The following is a 21197-nucleotide window of genomic DNA, read 5'->3' as shown; positions in this document are numbered from 1 at the left end:
AGAAAAAAAATTTTGTGGGGGATTTTAAATTGGGAGGGTGGAGATACGCTCTCCCAAAATAGTTAAAAACCTTCCCTGTACCTAAAAAAAGCTTAATTGCAAAGGAAAACCAAACAGATGTTATTTTCAAAAAAATTTTATAAAACAAAAATTGGCGCATTTGTATGAACACCAGAATTATAGGTTTGAAAGGGGAAGGAAAAAAAGAGAGGGGGAAGAGAGGGGGTAAACTAGTTTGAAGATATCTGAGAATAGTTATGATCGCCATCTTCCACTATCGCAAAATTGATAGCGAGTAATGGATATCTGAAAATACGCATTGACGCCAAAGAGTACAAATGTTACGCCAATTGTGATCACAACTCTCACGTTTATATAAAAATGCAACATATAATAATAGCTATTAAAACAATTTTCAAGCATAACTTTTATCTTTTTAGGATAACAATTAAATAAGAAAAATATTTTTACCATATGAAATTCGTGATCAAACACCTAATTGAAAAAAAATGCAAGACATAGCTCTTATTTTAAGAAAGACTAGGGGCAACGAACGCCCCCAAGAAGCCTCTAAGTGTTCTTAAGGTGGGAGGGGGATAAGTCAACCGCCCTTCTACTTTTTAATTTGAGTTTTAATAAGAAATATTCAGAAAAAAAATTTTGTGGGGGATTTTAAATTGGGAGGGTGGAGATACGCTCTCCCAAAATTGTTAAAAACCTTCCCTGTACCTAAAAAAAAGCTTAATTGCAAAGGAAAACCAAACAGATGTTATTTTCAAAAAAATTTTATAAAACAAAAATTGGCGCATTTGTATGAACACCAGAATTATAGGTTTGAAAGGGGAAGGAAAAAAAGAGAGGGGGAAGAGAGGGGGTAAACTAGTTTGAAGATATCTGAGAATAGTTATGATCGCCATCTTCCACTATCCGCAAAATTGGGCATTTTTCAACATTTAGGGGGGGGGCAGGGGGGGCAGTGGCTAGGGGGGGCAGGGGGGGGGCGTTTTGATTGCTAGGGGGGGGGGGGCGATTGCCCAAAATGCCCCCTTCGGTTCGCACGCCACTGCTTGTTCCCTCCCCCCCTCTCTCCTATTTTTATACGTTTTATTCTAACAGTGGAGGATTTCACCCCTTTTCCCTCAAGTGCCCCTAGGGCCGGCCACAGGTGGCGTAGCCGCTGGAAGATAGATAAATACTTACTTTTACAACTAGAACGATAAATAATTATTTTCTAACATTAAGAAACATAATAAGGAGTGGTTAGTTTGGTTGCGATATTGATTCTAATCAATGATTGATTAACTGAAATGAAAAAGAAAACAAAATTTTATGTTTATTTAAAATTCCAATCTACTCTATAATCAGGAATGTCTTTAAGTCGCCCATTAAAGAAGCTGAAAAATACGCAATGAGTAATCCTTTTTATAAAAGTAACAGGGTGTGTTCGTGTGTGTGTGTGCAGCGAAGGTTCTCGCCAACCACTGAACCTATATGGTCATAGGTCTATAAATATTATTTCTTTTTCTTTTAAAAACTAAAATTGAAACTGGAGCTTAGTAATATATAATTTGCAAATACTGAATCAGAAAATGCACCGTTAGGACATCTTTCATGCTTTTTTAAAACCTTGTTTGAAAAAATGCTTTTTAAAAGGGAAGCTTTTTTATAATAAAGGCCAGTCCGTTCGCCCGAACGTTCGTACATCCATCCGTAACGGTAAGCTCTTTTCGTTAATTTAAACAGGTTAGAATTGTTCTATCGATTTTAAACGTTGCATGATGATTCCTATAACATTTAGATACGACTTAGAAAGCGTAGCAACTTTATAATCGTTACCAGAACGTCACTATGCCCATTTAAAACATGCTGATTTTTTCTTTTTTGACAAAAATTTCTGTATGTTAATATTATCCGATTCATCTGATTCTTTGAATGCTGATTCCCATTACAACAAGGTACAATCTTATAATCGAAGCATCTGTATTATCAAGTCCTAAATATGTAAGTATGTCCTTAAACAGTATAATGTATTTAATAAATTTGGCAAAAAATTTACTTACCCAATTTTGTTTAGTGCATTAATATTCTCTTTATTCAGTTTTGACACTCTACAAGTGTTAATGTTCCTTTGTCCTTCCATTTCAGAGCTTCGCTTTTATGGATGTTGTCATCCATGTTGTATAATATTATAATTCAAAAGTTTACAATAACCTTATGAAAATACGTATTTATTTTCAAAAATTTAAAATTAGCAATACCAAATATATAATGCTATATTCGGACACTTTTGTACTATTTCCCATAAAAATACAAAAACAAGGATAACATCATCCAGAAGAATCGAAGATCTTGAATATAAAACAGGAGAACCACATAACATTTAGTAATACAAAGTGAGCAGCATAGCAGATATACAGACCAACATTATAAATGTTTTAAATAACACAACGCATTTCTACTATTTAATATCCTCTAGCGCATAACAGAAGACTGACAGACAACGTAAATTATACATTAGATGCTTTCATAAGGAAACTTCACAAAATATTGAGCTATTTATCTTGATAAGCCGCAGTGAAAGTCAGGTTTCCCCCGTCAAAAAAATAGAGTAGCTTCGCTTATAAAAACAGAACAAAAAGTTTGAGTATATAATTTAAGATTAGTACCCAAAACCTCTTATTTATGTTTTCAACCTGTCAATCAAATATTTTAATTCCTAAATAGGAAAATACATCAAATATTATTTTCTACGCAATCAGAATTATTACATTATAAAAAAATAGTAGCGAAGTTAATCTATAATTTAATTAAAGCGTCCTCTGTACGTCCGTGTTGTCGTTAGAAATACTTGCCACTGTCGCCTTCTATTCAAGATAGAGACGGTAAATTTTTTGTAGGGATTCCTGTACCAATCAGAATCGAATATATAATTTACTTTCTCCGTCCATATGTCTAAAATGCTCTGATGTAATTGTACATAACATTTGATTTTTTCGATTGGATCATTATATACAGTTGATTTTTTTAGTTCATCTTATCCAAAATGAATCCTCATAATTGGTCCGTCAATCTATCTGTAATGCTCTTGATGACATCAATTTATAAGTGTTTTTCTCTTCTGCCATTAATGATAAAAGGCTAATTTCTTTTAGTTAAACTTAGCTGACCAATGCACATCTACTCTATAAAACACTTTGTCCTTCTGTCAATCGGTACTCCTTTGGAAAACATAAAATTATTTTGATTGTTATAAAAGATAGACTACTGAAATTGTGTGGGATTTACTGATCATCTTATCTACAATTTATTATGTCCGCCTGTTATGCTCACATTTCCCTCCCATCTTAAAAAAAACACTTATGGATGTTGTTGACCTTGTTATAAATAAAATTATTATAAAAAATAATACATTCTAAGACTACTACTAAAAACCAAATTGCATTAACTTAAAAAATTGAAATGTTAAAGAAAGATTATACAATAGCTAAAAGTGCTTTTTAAAATTAATGTATCTTACAACACAGACAATATAAAACTGAATATACTAAATTGAATGAACTAAAATATGTTATGATTCTTTCTCTCTGTATGAAAATTGAGAACACTTTTTCGTGTTAGTTAAGCGCCCCTTGTCTTTCTCTCTCTCTCTCTTTTCTTCCTTCCCTCAATTGCTGTCTTTTTACAGCGTAGCTTTCAAATACAGTGAGTCTCATCGTATTTGTTATAATTGTACTATCTATCTAAAACATTAGCGTGCACAGACTATTTAAAACATACCCTGCACATATCCTCCATATAAAGGGACCCCCCCGAATTCAATTAATTAACCTCTCTTACGTGAATATGTACATCACCCTGTGATAGATACACGTAATTGGAAATTTAAATTCCTATATTGATTAGGTACAATATTATAAGCTTAGTCGAACTGTAACTATGTTTAAACATTTGGTTGAGGCAATCTTTTTTTTAGCATTTTTCAACAAATTAGATTTGACAAAGATTTTTGTTCTACTGTTTCACTGTACTTTTATTACTTCGCTTACATAAATGTTGTCATCCTAGTTTAACTATTATCTCCTACTCTCACCTCTATTATTAACCCGGTGGGGTGCGTTTCTTTTGATAAAAAGCCCTAAAAAGCAATATGTCTATACTCGAAACTCATTGTACATACTATTTAACCAATTTGTATTTTTAGTAGAGAAGCTACTCTATCATTCACTAAGCCAGTCCGATTTTCTCATTTTTTGTGGAGATACTCTATCTCTATTAGCATCCAGTATATAATTTACTTTGCCCGTCGGTCTGTCAGTCATGCTACAAAATATAAATATAGAAAAATAAAAAAAAACATGAAAAAGAATTTTTGATTTATTTGTACGATGAATCCATTAAAATTTAACAAATGCTCTTTAGATCTCGTTGTCCGTATTCGTATTCTATTATGTTGTGCTTCGCTACTTATGGATAATCCCATTCTTTTTTTCTGTAACGAGCAGTTCCCCTAAAGTGCCTAGTCAAACACAGAAAACCCTTTTATTTTGAAACAAATTAAAAACAAAGTGTGTAAGGAATGGTTAGTTTTTCGTTTGCTTAATAAATGGGTATAAGATTAATTTTTCGCCGATTATCCTATCCCCTTATCCATGAAACGCATGTGATATGAATAAACATATAACAACACTTCATAGGATTTCATCATTAGATTCGTGCTTTTCCTTAATATAACATTTTAACAGTGGCAACACAGAGACTTTGGTATTAAGTGCTTGAAATTAATACAAGTTGGCTCAGGCCTACGGCCCATTATTTTCATCAAAATTGGAATAAATCTCATAATTATTAATTTTCTTATCCGCGGAAAGATGTTTATCATACGATAGTTGAGTTGAATAGGGAATCTTCTAAACAGTTTCAGCCGTTAATCTTGAACAGCTGCAGAGAATATCAAACTTCTTCCACAGCATAATTGACGGACGGTCAGGCAAAGTGAATAATGGAGTAGCTATTAATAACACCCTTGCGCATGCATTCTGATAATGTTGTACATTTTACTAAAGTTTCTGTAATTTCATCTCTACTTCGAACACACGTGATATTTAGTAAAGTACACAATAGTGTGTGCTTTAGTCAGGGAGGGAGGAGGCATTGAACGGGAAATTTTACTGTTACCCAAAGCTTTATAAAATTACGACCACGTTTTCTTATTCGTAAGCACAAATCTTTGTTACTTTAATGAAATTTTGAGTGGTTGGTCTCAAACTAGAAGTTTATAAACTTTCCAACCAATAATATCAACCTTCAGATGGGGTAATTTTGTTATTCTCATTGGGTTCATCCATTAACTTATTCCGTAAGATCTCTGACACTTCATCACTTTACTTGTCCGTTCAAATATTTGTCCATCTATACTACCATAGCGCCAATGTAGAGAAATGTTACAGTAATATGGGAATTCTGTCATCCTTGTTTAAGTTTAACATCATGGCTATGATAAAATTCTCAATTCTCCCTAAACAAACTCTGGATGCATATGGCCCTTAAAAAGTTTTAGGCTTATTTTCTTAACTAAGATTCGATTGAAATTTACGGTATATTTTTTAAAAATCAAACCTAAAATTATCTTAATTATCCCTTAATTTGATAGCATGGAAAGAAAACAAGGATGACCAATTCCATAGATAGCGAAGAACAAAAAAAGACATGGATGGACAAACGGGCGAAGTGAGCTATCATGCAGATGATCAGCTGTAAAAAATATATAGAAATATTCAAAAAACGAAACCTTTGCAAAAATAAGTATTTTTGCCTTTTTAAGCATGAACGACAGACTGACGAACCAAGTGAATCATGTTCATCTTTAATAGAAGCCGAAAATCACATTCCCCAATAGCGTTACGGAAAGACTGACTGACTGACTAAAGGGAATTATAGAGTAGCTTTGCTACTAAAAATAATTAGATGATTTAACGTCTGTATCAAGAGGAATGGAAAATTTGTTTAAAGACAAAAATGTGTCATAAGTTAATTTTATATTTCTCTACATAATGTTTCATTATTCATGTCGTATATTAAATACTAGCGGTTACGCTACTGCCATCTAGGGGTTCTTAGGTGCAGGAAAGATCAGGAAAATAGCCTATGTTACTATGTTAAGATTCACTAAAATTGGTTCAGTATTTATCACACTCTTAAGCTACAGTCCAAAATCCTTACTACTTTATATAATATCCAGACACAGTGGTTCGTCTTTATATGGTCATCAGTCTGGCTCAATAAATAGGATATGCACAAACGGTTAAATCACAAACAATACATATATGAATATACATATTTATTTATATATAAAATATTTTTTCGAGCATGTTTCCTCTCTTCAATTGTATATAAATTAAATAAATTATATGTACTACTTCTAAAACGTCAATAACCTTAATTGCACTTTTGATTAGTTTACATTTTAAAAATTGTCATCATCATGAAGTTAAACAAAGGGATGTCAATTAGTCAAGCTCATATGTTTTTCCTCAATTTTATTAAAGTGTCTTGTCAAGCAAAGAAATCCCCCTTATTTTGAAATAAATTTTAAGTAAGAGGGGGTGCCTGGGTTAGGTAGGTAATTATTGGTTTGTATGTCTATAACTTTATAGGATTGGTAATCCCGCAATGCTAGGTATAAGCAACACAATGTTAGGGCCCCACGCAGGGGTTAGGCATTTCCCCCTCCTCCCCATTTTCAATTAATTTAAAAAAAAGTTGTCTTTGTGCTGTATACAAGAGCCTTTAAAGTTCCTTTACTTTAGAAGATAAATATTATTATTATTAAATAAACAATTTATTAATTTAAATTATAATTTTATTATGACTTATCATTAAATTTACAATGTGTACAAATGTTCATCAATTCATGTAAATTTTGATAAGCAAAGCTTTTCTATTACAGTTTATAGAAATGTCTTTCTAAGCAAATAAATTTACAAATTTACAGAGCCATGTGAGAGTATTGTAATGGATTTCAAACTTGAAATAAGTTTTGCAAGCTAGGGGGTAAATACCCAATTGACCCCTCCCCCCTCTTTGTACGACCTTGTCTCATTTATGAGGTATGTGTGGCAATTTTAATTTTTTTTTTCTCCAGCGAAATGTTCTTCTGTTCATATGTAGAACTCTTTGAACTTCGCTTTATGGATGCCTTTTCATTTTTATTATTTTTTTTATAAAATTGCAAACAACAATCATTCAACGTTTAAACTGAATTTGACACTTCCATCATCAACTCACAATCTGTACTACTGTACTGAGGTCAAAATGTTCAAAATTATATTTCCAGTATGGCTTCGATACCGATTAATATCCGGTGGATAAGAACCAGTTCTCAGTCATACTGAAAGATCATGTATCATATCGTATTATATCCAGTTTTCTGTGAATATATAAATCAACAATCATAATATTAAAACCAGTTTTGTTTCGGGGCTAACAAACTGGTTTTAATCTATTTTTGTACATTTCTATATCCACGGAAAGCTGTTTATAATACAATGTGATGAATTACTAATAAGTGTTTTAGTAGTAGCACAGCTATTCTATAATAATATCCTATCCATACTAAATACGTTACTTTGTCAAATCAATTTTTTTTTTCTATCTTCTTTGTTTTTGGGGGGCTATAAAGATTAATTCTTCGATTGCTTTAAAGTCACTGAGCTAGTTAATTGTTAAATTAACTACCGTGAAAATAAGACGAAACCCACTACTTCGTTTTCTTTCTCTGATCCAAAAAATTCGACTGTGTAATCCCAAACAAAATTACTTTTTTTCAAGCTTCTTATTGCTTCGCTTTTATTGGACACACATATTGTGTTGTCTTTGTTTGAACAATGTTTTGTTGTATATTAGTTTCACATGTTAACAAGGCAAGAACAAAAATATACAAAGAAAGCTTTATGGATTTCCATTCTAATTCTAATTTTGTAAATTCACAGACAAATATAAGAGTATTAAAACATAAAATGTGATGTAATGTTCAAACGGAAAAAGTAAAGCCTTTTCAGAAGACGTTTTTCTATAAATGATAATTACATTTATATTGTTTATGATTTAGTAAAGAGTTTCGAGCACTAAACCACTCCCCCCTAATTTTTAAAATAATTTTCGGGTTTTTTGCGGTAGGACACGTTAGGTTAGGTTATATTCGGTACTGGGTAACCTTGCAGGCAAAGGCACCACAGGGGTTAGCCATGAGAGAAAAACTCTTTCTTTTCAATTTGAGGAAAAAGAGGGGTCAGTGCTCAACTGGTACTTTTAAGGAATGTACTTGGGAGCTGTTACTAAAAAGAAACCACGCGTCAAGACACGTGAGTAATATTGATAAAGATGGCCTGTAGAGTAGCCTCACATAAAAAATGTTAAGTCACTATCATCACTCAAAATATGTATTACAACAAAAAAGTTTTTTTACACACTCAAATAAATTTCTTTTTTTATGTTTAATGAAAAAATAAAAGCACATTTAAAAGAAAAGTAAAACTGTTAAAAACAGGATACTGGTAAAAGGACATACTTGCAATTTTAGAACTTGATTATAGTTCGATTATAACATTGTACCTTGTGGTAATAGGAATCACTATCAGATGAATATGATAATTATAACATACAAAAACGAACGTACAAATTTTCTGGTAAAAAATTACTGTGATTCCTAAATCATACCAAACCCAATTTAACATATTTAAATTAACGAAAAGAGGTAACTCTCCGGACGTAAGGACGGACCGACACTAGTTATAGAAAAGCTTTGCTTTTAAAAACACATAAAAAGACACTTTTGATAAATAAAAGTCTAGGCACGTAAACAACTTAGCCGTCAAGGCGTAACTGCGCGCAAAATACGCAAATGTACACGACGCACCCAAAAATTGATTTAGCAATAAGTGACCGATAGAACTTTTCTTTTTCCTCCCTAGTATTGCATTTGTGTTCGTTTTTCTTATTGGAAGTGTTGTATTGATTATTGCAGGTTTTAGGCTATATATGAAAGTAATTTCTACTTAACCCCCCCCCCCCCCACCTCGTAAAACCCTCCTCTCTGGTATTATAGCTACTTGTGTTGTAATTATAGAGTTGTTACGTTTTTTATCAATTGTACCTAACTGAGACAGGAATCAGCATGCCACTCTAAAATCAATAAGACAATTCTAACATACCAAAGAGCTATCATCAATATATATATGGAATCATTTTTTTGAATGTTCATATAATAACTGGCTTGCCAAATATTGCCGCAAAAATTCCAGAGGTAGACTGGAACTCGAAAGCTAGTAAAAAATCGATGACCCCATGACGCGCATTGCAAATTTGCACATTTCGACGTAATAGGGAAAATTATATCTTGTTTTTGTATTTTTTTCCAAGTTTTACTGGTTGTATATCACGAAAATTTAAACTGACATTAATTATTAACACCCACTTGAGATTAGAAACGGTTCTGAGAAATACTGAAAAATCAAGTATCGTATCGTATTATAGACGTTTTTCCACGAATAATGAAGTAAAAAATATTAGTTTTGTTTGCTGTTTATAATACGATGTAAAAACTATTTTGAAAAAGAGATTCAATATTTATGTCCTAGTTTAGGTCATCAAAAAGTCTTGCTAAAAATCCCAGTTTTTGTGCCATTTGGAGTGTGTTTATACAGTCCCACAACTTTTTTCCAGAAAATAGTATAAGCAGAATAAAAGTTAAAGTATGTTTTGTATTATTAGTTTGTCGTAATAATTATAGATTATTTTAGTTGTCTTATAATTGACTAGCGGATGCGCTAATAGTGGCTTTTAGGGGCACTTAAATAAAGGGGAAGAAGGGGTGACCCTTCATATTTAATTTTCGTTTCTAAAGAAATGGGAAAAACAATAGGGGTTATTTCTTTTGGGAGGGTGGTGATAAAATCCCCCCGAATTATTTATAAACCTTTCCAGGGCCTATGAGAAGCTTCACTGTACAGGAGAACCATGTAGGTTCAGTGGTTAGCGAGATCTTAAGCTACACACTCACAGCTTAACATCATATTGCTTTTCTATAAAATCAAATAAAAAAACTCATTCATAGTTATTTCGCAGAAAATAAACCTTTTATGTAGCCAAATATATGCAGAGATTTTCTTACACTGAAAGGAAAAATTTAAAATTTGCTTAATCATAGGGACACATGCTATATAATAAAAGCCCTGATAAAATTTATATTTTTTGCCCATTAAAAGTTATATTAAGAACGGCAAAGTACTCAATTGGTAACTGTAACCCCCCCCCCCCCCCAAACACACACCTTGCTTTGAAATATATATTTTTAAAATAAGTTGGGGGAAGTTGTTTGTTTATTACTTTAGGTCAGTTTAGTGTAGCCCCCTCCCCCTTCACTACTTTTTTTTATTGTTTTTAAAAAATACCGGAGGGGAGATTATCAGTGCTCAACTAGCCACTCGTGAGAAAGCACCCAACGAACTATAAAATTAAAATAAAAAATCTTTTGTTTGAACAAATATATATTACTTCAACTGATAAACAATTTTTTAGGTTAGTTTTTTGGCAGTAGGCATTTTTCATATATCCCTAGAAAACTTCTTCTACATATCTAATTTTTTGTCGTTGATTAAAAACAAAAATGAGCCTTCCCCTTTGCTTCACTGTAATCTTTGAACAAGCTACATTGTTCATTTGTGCAATATATTTAGGATGACCATATGCACAAGTGATGACACCCCTACAGATTTTATATTCGCGGTAAGATAAATATTTATTTTAGTAGCAAGTCCTGATTTAAAAGTAACAGGATGATTGTCTGTATGTGTGTACTCTTAGATCTTGCTAACAGCTGGACACAGATAGGGTTCCCCTTTACAGTGATTCTTCTGATCTGGTCTAAAACTATTTTGGAAGGGAGTAAAATTTCTAAACATTGCTTATTCTAACCAATATTTTTGTTGGCATATTAAAAAACTAGAGTTGGCTCGATATAATTATCTCCCTTTTGGCTAGTTTTCTATATGCATATCTATTTCTCAATAAATCTATTTTCCTCACCCGGCATTACTATCTAAAAGAAAGTAAATATTTAATAATTTAAATGATTTTTAAAAGATTTTTTTAAATTATATTTTTTTCTTTACATTACCATCACCAAAGGGTTAATGATGATGATTACAATTTTAGTTCAATATTTAAACACACAAAATGTCGCCACAATCGAATTCTTTTAAAACATAGTTTTCTTAAATTTATCATATTATAAATTTAAATTTTCTTTTTTATGATTAGAAATTAAATACATCAATATAAGGTAAATAGCAACATGAAATGAAAAAAATGAATTTATTTTTAATAAAGTAAAATAATGGGTCTTATCGTTCTGGGCAATGAGAGTTTATTATGGATTATTGGAGCACTATGAGTTTTAATCATATATTCCTTGGAAAACTTGAGCTCGTTTATAGACATTTATTTCCTATATAGATCTGACATGGATCTTGAAGCAATTAAGCAGGCCGTTTTGTACATATTAAAAATCGGAAGATTTCATTAAATAAAAGTAATAGCAAATATACTTAGTAAATAAGATTCGCTTTAAAATATATTTTCATACTTGTAACAAAAAATATTTCTATAGCAAATAAGGATAAAAAATCAAGGCAGAAGAACATAAATCAAAGAATTTTTATAAAAGTAAATGAATGTCTGTCAGTCTGTCTATAGCTTAATATCTCGCTGGTCGCTGGACCAATATTTTTCTCCTTTACCGTGAAGCTTTTAATAAGTCCTGGGAAGGTTTATAACTATTTTTGGGTGGGTACCTCCACCCTCCAAAGAGAAGTCGCCCTTAACAAAATGACGACCCCAAAAAAATTGTTTTAAATCTTTTTAGGGGCATATCCGCTTGTGAAAAGATAATGTGTTAAAAAATTATGCTGAAATGATAGAATCCCCATAACTTGACAATGAATAAGCGAGCGGAAAATTAAATAAACATTATCTTATCAAATTATATCAATTACTTGTGCCTCTGCTCCTAGCATCCAGGGTCTCTGCATAATGTATTCAAACGGGGCAGAAAAATCCAAAAACTATCTTAAGGTTTAAATCTAAACTCATCAAATGACCTATGTGAAGTTTCTCTAAAAAGGAGATCTCAAACAATTTGAAATCTAAAGATTAAGATAAAAAAGTCTTAATACTTTAAACATAGCATTCCTAACAATTAGGGGCTAAATACACTCAGGATCAAAATAAGAGCATACAAAAGCCCAAGAATTAAATTATATATAGGATTAGGTACCCTCTTCCTGTATAGTCATAGACCTTGCCTGGGACCAATGAAGCTTTACTTGTAAAGTAGAATAATTTAGGTTCGGCATTTTGTGAGATCTGTTGCTGTTGTCAGACATTTAGATATCCTGTTACTTTTATATGCTAAAAAGATAGAAAACCATAAACTTGACAATTGGAATCGTGGCCAACGAAGCAAAGACTAAGACTCTAGGGGGCTAGGTGTCGCTTCGGGTACTAGACCTCTCTCCACGCACCTTGGAACATACGTACAATACTTATGATTGCGGTGTAAAGCATCCAATCAACCATCAGACAACCAACTCTCTGAGATGCACGACCTTTGTCTGAGAAGTCCCAACTGTGCATGGTAGCGAGTTGCGCCTGTTTTGGGCCAAGGCATTCCCCCCACTCTAACTATTTACATCGCGCATCTGACATAGTAGCAGTGGGAACCATTTTTAACGTCTTTAGTTATGACGCGGTGTCGGACCGAGATTTGAACCTTCCCGACGACGAGCGGATGCGCTACGTGTTGTGCCACGGTCGCGGGTAAGCAAAGACTAATTATTACGAACGTACATACTGACATACTTACTTACACTTAATTAAAAAAAAATATTACTTAGCTAGAGTTACCGCTGTTCGTATATTAGGGAGAAAAATATATAAATTTATAAGCTTTGCCTTATAAAAGATATAAATATCGTCTTCTATTGCCCTTTTCACGAAAATACACATGATTAAGAATTTTAACCTCAACATTAACATATTTATCGGTTTAAAAAAAAATTGTGATTTATTTACAATAAATTCTTAACATATAGAATTTTTTCAAGTGACGTATACATGGTTTTGTCAGAGGGGTTAGTAAGCCTTGAGGGGATGAATAAAGGCAAAAGCAAGCAATTTTAAGTAATTTAGTTGACACACCCCTATACACCAGGGGATTTATTATTACCCGGATCTTTCACCAGATTATCATGTACTCTAATAAAGTGAAACTTGTAGCTGGCTAAAATAAATATCCATCCCTCCCCTCCTACTGGACGAAGGAACTGACTAATTAATGATGTTATCAACCTAAATTAACGTCAATTTCCCCCCTGTCATAATATCCACTATCCATTTACACACTATTCCGGCACACCAATGCGAAGAACAAATTGTTATTTTATATTGTTATTTTTGAAAAAATTTGTACGAAGTATTTTTTACAGAATAACAAACTTGTTAAATTTTATTAAATTGTTAAATAAAATTACAAGATTAATTAAGAAGATTGACATTGTATTTTATGTATGGAGTTCTTGGGTTGGCAATATTTTCTAGCACCATCGCCAAACAAAGCCTGAAAAAATCAATTAATAAATAACATTAACTAATACTAATATCTCAGCTCTTAAAGAGCTAGTTACTTAATGTAAATATCAGGAATCTAAAGGGATAAGGCAATGTCCGATAAATTGATGTATATCCCCGAAGATGATACACAAATTAGTGGTTGAAATGTTTGGACACTGAACTTAATGAACCAACCAATCAAAATTTAGTTAAAGTCCCCAAAGTTGTTAAGCCAACGAATACGTTATTATTAAACTTTGGGGACTAGTGAAATAAACATCCCAATGTCCTCTCCCTCCCTGGGTAAATATAGATTGTAACTGATGCTATATAGGCTGGCATATCTTACCTAAAACCTAACATGATCATCTATATTTTCTACCTTTTTAGTCGACCAGGGTAGATTACAAACACGAGCATTTGTTTCTATTTTTATTTCGCTAACTATGGACATTTTAATCCTAGTTAATTTTTTTAAGATTTTTCGGATCATAAAAGAAAACTAAGTAGCGGGTTTCGTTTTATTTTCACAGAAGTTTTTAACCCTAAAATTAATATTTACCCAACCTAACCTAAAATAACCTATCAATGGATACTTTGAAACACGCTACTTCGTTTTCTTTCTATAAACCGATTTTTAATTTGAAAATAGCTTACTTAGTATCTCCAAGAAGGTAGGATGTGATTAAACAGGATAACAACAACTAAAAAAAGAGATAATATTATTAATCATTATACAAACATCACCCTAGATCCCAAGAGAAATCGCCCCAAGAAACAATTTTGATCCTCTCCCCCCCTCCCCCAATAACTGTTTTTAAATTTTTCTTTTAAAAACTAAAATAAACATGGGTAGGTCGAATTAAACTAACCTTCAGCTTTTCAAAAGCAATAGGAACAGAAACGGCCCCGTAATCAATAACCATTGAACAAAACATATGCTTCCCTGAAAATTTTTCTGCCTGAAAAAAATAGAAGATTTGTATTACGAACCTTTAGTTCTTCAAAAGCGATAGGAACCGAAATAGCCCCGTAGTCGAGTAGGTATTGACAAAACATGTACTTGGCCGAAAAATCTTCTACCTAAATTAACAAGGAATGTGCTTTTGAATTGCTTAAACTATAAGTTAATTTAACAACTAAAATGGTTTGAATGATATTAATATAATAATAATGATATAATTACTTTTTTTACAATTGGGTTTTTTCAATTAATTAACGCTGCCAAAAACATTTGCTACTTTTGAATGTAGGACTGCGGCTAAGAGAGGCTGAGTAAGCCGTGGGGCTGATTTTGAGGTTTTTGTAAGCAACAAAAATTGTGGTGGTTGCGGTTTCAGCTGCGGCTGCTGAGCCCTGGTTTATTTGATTTCAACTACAAGCTTCAATATATAGATACTTAAGGATCTAATGGGATAAGACAATGGTCGATAAATTGTTTATATCCCCAATAATAATGCACAAAATCACCCCCTCCGTAAATGACAATTAGTGGTTGAAACGTTTGAACACTCAACTTAATGAATTAACCAATTAAAATTCAAGAAAAGTCCCAAAGTTGTTAGGCCAACGAATAAGAAAACGTTATTATAAATCTTCCGGGACTAGTGTAATAAACAGCCCAATGTCCTTTCCCTCCCTACTATAAATAGATACTAGTGGCAAAGCCCGAAGATGTGAAGGAGAGATAATAAAATGTGTCACCTGATATGAATAAGAGCAATATGACATGAGCCTATGAAGGATAGGATTCTCTTCCCACTGCTTGGTTCCAATTCCTGCCTCTTCCCTGAAAATTGTATAAATGTTCGTGGAACCAGGAATGTAAGTTCATGAGTCCATTAAGATCTCTTAGACTATAAGAAAAATGGACCACAATTTTATAAAGATTTGTATTCGTTTTATAGAATAGGTAATATCTATAGGGTAGTGTTTGGAAGGGGAGGGATCATTATTGATGTAACAGTTTGGACACTCATCAAGATTTTATAAAAAGTTCCCAAGTTTTTAAGCTAACCAATGAAAGAACGTGTTTATAAAACTTAAGGAACCTGTGTAATTTTAAGTCAAATTTTCCCTTCATACATGATTAGTTTTTTATTCAAACATTTGTATTGCTTTGTATTGAATTATATTCTCAATTTTAATAAAACGTACGGACAAAACGAAACGAAGAGTAGCTATGCTATTAAAATAGATATTTGGGCATACATACCATACTCTATTTGTATAAACTGGAGTCCCATTCTTAATCTTTTCTTTCAAAATCTTATCTAATTTTTTCTCATCCTCTTCACTGAAATATCTGAAAATAATAAGAAAGTTTGATTTACACTTATATAAAGATTGTTAAAAGCAATAATAGCTATTTATTACATAGTATTATAGACAGGTTTCCACGAATATTAAATGGAAAATTTTTAAGTTAAACCAAGTTTTGTTAGCCCAAAGAGACCAAAGACACGGGCTGAAAAAACTGTTATGAATTTTAATTTTGATATTCGTTGAAATTTGTGGGTAATGAAATGCTTTACATGATGTATCAATATGGCTGAAAATCGGTTCTAATCCTGCGAATTTTATTCGGTTTCGAAGCCATACTGGAAACGCCAAAATAGTGAGTAAACATAATTCTGTACTGATAAGCTTTTAAAAATATTTTTTTTCCTTTTAAACTGTTTTTAACCTATTTTTAAAACGTATATAAAAAATATACTATGACACCAGTAGAATGAGACTGCAGAGCCTAAATTTGAATTAAGTCCCCAATAAACTTTTTTGGGGCGATTTAAATATTAATTTTTACTGTTGCCGTGATCATTTTGATCCGAGCAAAAGGTCTTTTTTTTATTTGGGTAAAATTCGTAGCTTTTAGAGTGTTTTGCTTCATAAATATTGTATTCTGGTATAGAGTAAAATTAGGCCTTATGATTTTACTATAAAAAATCACTAAAAAGTTAATTCTTTATAATATATCAACGAATTAACATTAACATGTTTGTGTTCTCTCACTTATTTTAAAAACATAAAAAATGGCTGTAAAGGGTTAAATGACAACAAATGTTTATGCAATACAACAAATTTATTTTTGTCACATATACAAATGTGTTATAAAATAAGATTATTCAAACTTATCTTTTAAAATAATTTTAAAAAGTATGTATCTTTTATGTGTACGGTTTTCATTCTTTTCATTTTAATTAAATAAAAAATATTTAACTACATTGGAAATAAGTCACTTTGTGAAAACACTCTTTTTTTGAATTGTAAAGAATTATATAAAACAAGACTTGTTATTGGTTAGATTTCAGAATAATTTGTTTTATTGTAAATGTTAGATTTTTCAATGAAATTAATTGTTTTGGAAAAAAAAATTATTTCCATTGAACAGAGTAATGTTTTTTTATTGTATCAATATAAAGTGAATTATATAAAAATGTTCTGTAAGCCACAATATTACCCGAAGTAAAAAAAAGCTTTTGCTTCGGTCAAAATGATTACAGCAACACTAAAAATTAATTTTTAAATCCCCCCAAAAAAGTTTACTGGGGACTTAATTCAAATTTGGGCTCTGCAGTCTGATTCTATAGGTGTCCTAGTATATTTTTGACCCCCCATTCAAAAATAGGTTAAAAACAGTTTAACAATGCTATTCATAAAGAACAAAAGTCTTACCTGAATACTTCAGTGAACTTAAAAAGTTCAGGGGAAACAATTTCGGGAAGAACTTCCAGCATATGCATCAACTAATAAAATAAAATCCAAAAATAAACAAGGATGACAACATCCATGAAAGCGAAGCTGTGAAACGGTAGAAAAAATTAATATTAACACTTGTAGAACATCAGAGCTGAAAAAAAGCAGAATATAATGTATAAATCTAAACAAGATTGTAAGTAAATTTGTTGCTTAAATAGAGGATATTGTTTAAGGACATACTTACATTATTTAGAGCTTGATTACAGAGATGTATTGCTTTTAACATTGTACCTTATTGTAATAGGAATCAGTATTCCAAAAAAACAAATATGTAGATAGGATAATTTTATCACATAATTTTTTGTTTTTAAGTAAGGAAAGGTTAAGTGATATCCAGAAGATTTGCAAAGTGTTTATGGTCTAATTATCTTGTAAGTTAAAAAAGACTAAGCTATGTAGAACACTGTGTATATCATAAATTAAGTAGCTTACTGTAGAAGCGAATTGTCCGATGTAATTATCTCCACCAGTCCCCTTCCTAAGGCCCAACACATAGGGTAGGCTGAAATACTCTTCTATCTTCTCTAAAATAAAGTTAATTATAATCTTGTTAAAAGCCAAGCTTTTCTATAATTAACGCATGTCTGTCCGCATGTAACGGATAGCACGTATCAGAAAGTTAGTAGGTCCAATTGAAACATGTTGAATAAGATGGTTATAGAGTAGTTTTGGTAATAAAAGAGAGAGAGTCGAGAGAGAGAGAGAAAGAGAGAGAAAGAAGAATATGAAAAATAAAAGAAAATCCCGAAATCTATTAATAAATAAATATATCTGTCTTTTTAAAACATGATGGACATAACGACAGACCATGTGAGTGGTATACTGGACTCTCTTACAAAGGGGTATCTTCACAGGACGGACAGCTGGACAAACAAAGTGAATTATAGAGTAGCTTCGTTAATAAATATGTAATGAAAATAGAGGTTTCGTGAATTAATAAAATTAATTTTGAAGTTCTTTGTAAAAAATTACATCATACAAGATAAATGACCAACAATAGGCCAATGCGTAGACAAAATTACCGCTAGCAGGCCAATTGACCAATGGTATGCCGGTATGACGACATTTTTCTAGGCACTTTATAAAGCTTCATTAAACAATTAAATAAACCCAATCTAACCAAATCCAGTATGGATATGATCTCCTGTCTTGTTGTGCACCATCTCCATAAAATTGTCCATGTTCTCCACCTTCATGGGCACGCTCATCCTTGTTACGGCACCGTGGTAAAATGGTAGCAACGCCTGAAAAAATATTTAGTTAATTATCAGAATAAAATAAAGTTAGGATTCAGATGCACACGGAGATTTAAGGTAAAATCCTTTGGGAAATCATATATTGGTTGAGTGTATTCTAGGTTACATTACAAGCTGACCCGAAATTCTCAATTCATTAAACTAAATTGTAACATAATTAGTAGATGCTCTGTTAGCATCTAGGGTAACTGTATTATAGCAAGGATGACAACACCATAAAAGCGAAGCTCTGAAATGGAAGGACAAACAAACATTAACAATTGTATAGTGTCAGAACTGAATAGGCAAAATATAAATATTTAAGTTTAAACAAAATTTGAAATAAATTTGTTGCAGAACTGCTTGAATGCAGCAAACTGTTTAAGCCTTAAGGTCAATCTTACATTTTTAGAACTTGGTTATAGAAAAGTTTCGCTTATAACATTGAACTATGCTGTCCTAAGAATTAGCATTTAAAAAGACAGATGAATAGGATAAATATATTAGAGGAAAAATTGTTGTCAACAAAGTAAAAAAATCAGCATGGTTTAAATGAACGTAGGGACTTTCTGGTAACGATTGTAGAGTTGCTACGCTTTTAAAATTGTACCTAACTTTTTTATAAATCATCATGAAAAGTTTAAAATCGATATGACAATTCTAACATGTCTAAATTAAGGAAAATAACATACCGTTACAGAATCCATACCGTTACGGAATCTTAATTATTAAAAAGGTTTCTTTTAAGACTTACTCATTACAGAAAATCTTTACTTTACTATATAATACTGATTTTACAAATCTAAATTATAGGTATAGTTATCTAGTTTGGTAGGTATACCTAAACTTACATTTATAACTAAAATAAGAATTAGTACTTTCATGCTCAATCTTTCACCTATAACTGCTTTGGTTTTAATTATACATTACTATTAGATAAATGTAGTATTTTCAAAACAAGTAATTTTTGAAGAATGGAAAAAAAGAAATTTTTACAAAGATGACAACTGCTATTAGACATGAAGATTTTGAATAGTATAGTAAAATTATCAATGGCCTCAAAACCGCTTAATATCACTGATTCTCAGTAATAATAGAATATCATGTATAGCATAGTATTACAGACAATTTTCGACGTATATTTTTATTAAAATTCATAAAATTAATACTAATTTTGTTAACCTGGGCCGTCGTTTGTTTGTCCAATAAAATCTCGCGAACCACTGAACCAATTTAGTTCTCAGGGAAAGCTAACCACTCTATTACTAAGTTAATCTTTGGCGTTATTTAAAAAAGAAAAATATTCTAAAAATAGATTTACCTGTGTGCCTTGTTTATCTATCAAAATTTAGAGTGCACAAAACCTACGCAAATAACTATCTACTGCAAAGCTTATGAAAAACCCCCTAGAATGGTCTTAGCTATTTAGTCTTTAAGTTTTAGTTTTGAAAGTGGTGTAAACTATTTTTGTAACTAGCTATTGTAGAGCCCATGTAAACTAGGGGCGCATCTGGAATCAAAAGCATTATCAGTTACTTTGACTTTAAATAGATTTATACGTTCTATGTGATGTTATTTTTCAGTATGATTTCTAAACCGATTAATTTTCGCTGGATTAGAACTGGTTCTAGGCTATACTGAAAAATCATGTATTTTCTCGTATTCATTCGAATCCGGTGGATAGGAACCGGTTCTCATCCATACGAAAAAACTATGTCTAGCATCGTATTATATCCTGCTTTCTACGAATATAAAAATGTACAATCATAAGAATAAAACTAGTTTTTTTAAACGGTGCCTTCGGCTTCTCGGGGCTAAAAAAACTAATCTCATAATTGTACATTCTATATCCGCGGAAAGCCGTTTATAATACGATGCGAGAAATAACTATTATCGTATTGTCGGCAATTTCCCACGAGTATTAAAATCCAATCATTAAAATAATACAGGTTTATTAGCCCGGGCCTTCTACCCCTCAGGGTTAACAAAACTGGTGTTTATCTTTTATATCCGCGAAAGCTGTATATAAAACGATGTGATAATTAACTATCATTGTATTCATATGCAGAAAAATAAAAAAAGAATTCTTCCTAAAAAAGTCAAAGAATTTCCCAAACAATTTGTCATTCATGAACTGTCAATTTTTACAATTTTTCAAAGTTAAATTTAGCGGAATATTTTACGTACGCAAACATAATTTTTCTTCTGCTTTTACGTTTGTTTGATTTTTTTTTAGGATAAGGTCAATTTGTTGCTTATTTTTAGGTCAATATTAAAAAGCGGCTCTGATAAAATTCTTTTGTAATTCCTAAGATAAAAGTAGCAGGATAGCAGTCTGTCTGTGTGTATGTACCGTAAAACCTCTATTTTAAACTAAAATAAACAAGGATGACAACATCCATAAAACGGTAGGACAAACGGACATTAACACTTGTATAGTGTCAGAACTGAATAATAATAATATAAATGTATAAGAGTCAAAGCAAAATTGTAAGTAAATTTGTTGAAAAACTGCCTGATTCAGGATAATGTTTATGG

The 21197-nt window shown here is 31.7% G+C and overlaps 1 protein-coding gene across 2 annotated transcripts; it reads right to left on the bottom strand.

Moving 5' to 3' along the window:
• Positions 1 to 13543: 13543 nt before the first annotated feature.
• Positions 13544 to 19601, bottom strand: LOC145326085 (uncharacterized). Of its 2 annotated transcripts, none has more exons than XM_080169188.1 (9): positions 19511 to 19601; positions 18545 to 18668; positions 17857 to 17948; positions 17341 to 17411; positions 15881 to 15970; positions 15370 to 15454; positions 14659 to 14748; positions 14323 to 14369; positions 13544 to 13672 (listed from the first exon to the last, which is right to left on the bottom strand). In XM_080169188.1, the coding sequence occupies exons 1-9, from the start codon at positions 19541 to 19543 to the stop codon at positions 13591 to 13593; spliced, it is 714 nt and encodes a 237-aa protein (XP_080025314.1). In that variant the 5' UTR covers positions 19544 to 19601; the 3' UTR covers positions 13544 to 13590. The 2 variants fall into 2 exon arrangements, with proteins under 2 accessions (XP_080025314.1, XP_080025313.1); XM_080169187.1 differs by lacking the exon at positions 14659 to 14748 and adding an exon at positions 14538 to 14627.
• Positions 19602 to 21197: the final 1596 nt, after the last annotated feature.

This window comes from Acartia tonsa, chromosome 8 (genome assembly GCF_053477335.1).
Source record: "Acartia tonsa isolate MP-2025a chromosome 8, ASM5347733v1, whole genome shotgun sequence".
NCBI lineage: Eukaryota > Metazoa > Arthropoda > Copepoda > Calanoida > Acartiidae > Acartia > Acartia tonsa.
This window is presented reverse-complemented; position numbering and strand designations above follow the sequence as displayed.

Excerpts from the sequence above, each read along its gene's own strand:
- LOC145326085 (XM_080169188.1), bottom strand. The coding sequence starts at position 19,543 with ATGAAAGTACTAATTCTTATTTTAGTTATAAAT. Across the intron at positions 15,971-17,340 it reads AAGTTCACTGAAGTATTCAG|ATATTTCAGTGAAGAGGATG; the intron begins GTAAGACTTTTG and ends TATTATTTTCAG. Across the intron at positions 13,673-14,322 it reads TACCTTCTTGGAGATACTAA|GCTTTGTTTGGCGATGGTGC; the intron begins GTAAGCTATTTT and ends TGATTTTTTCAG.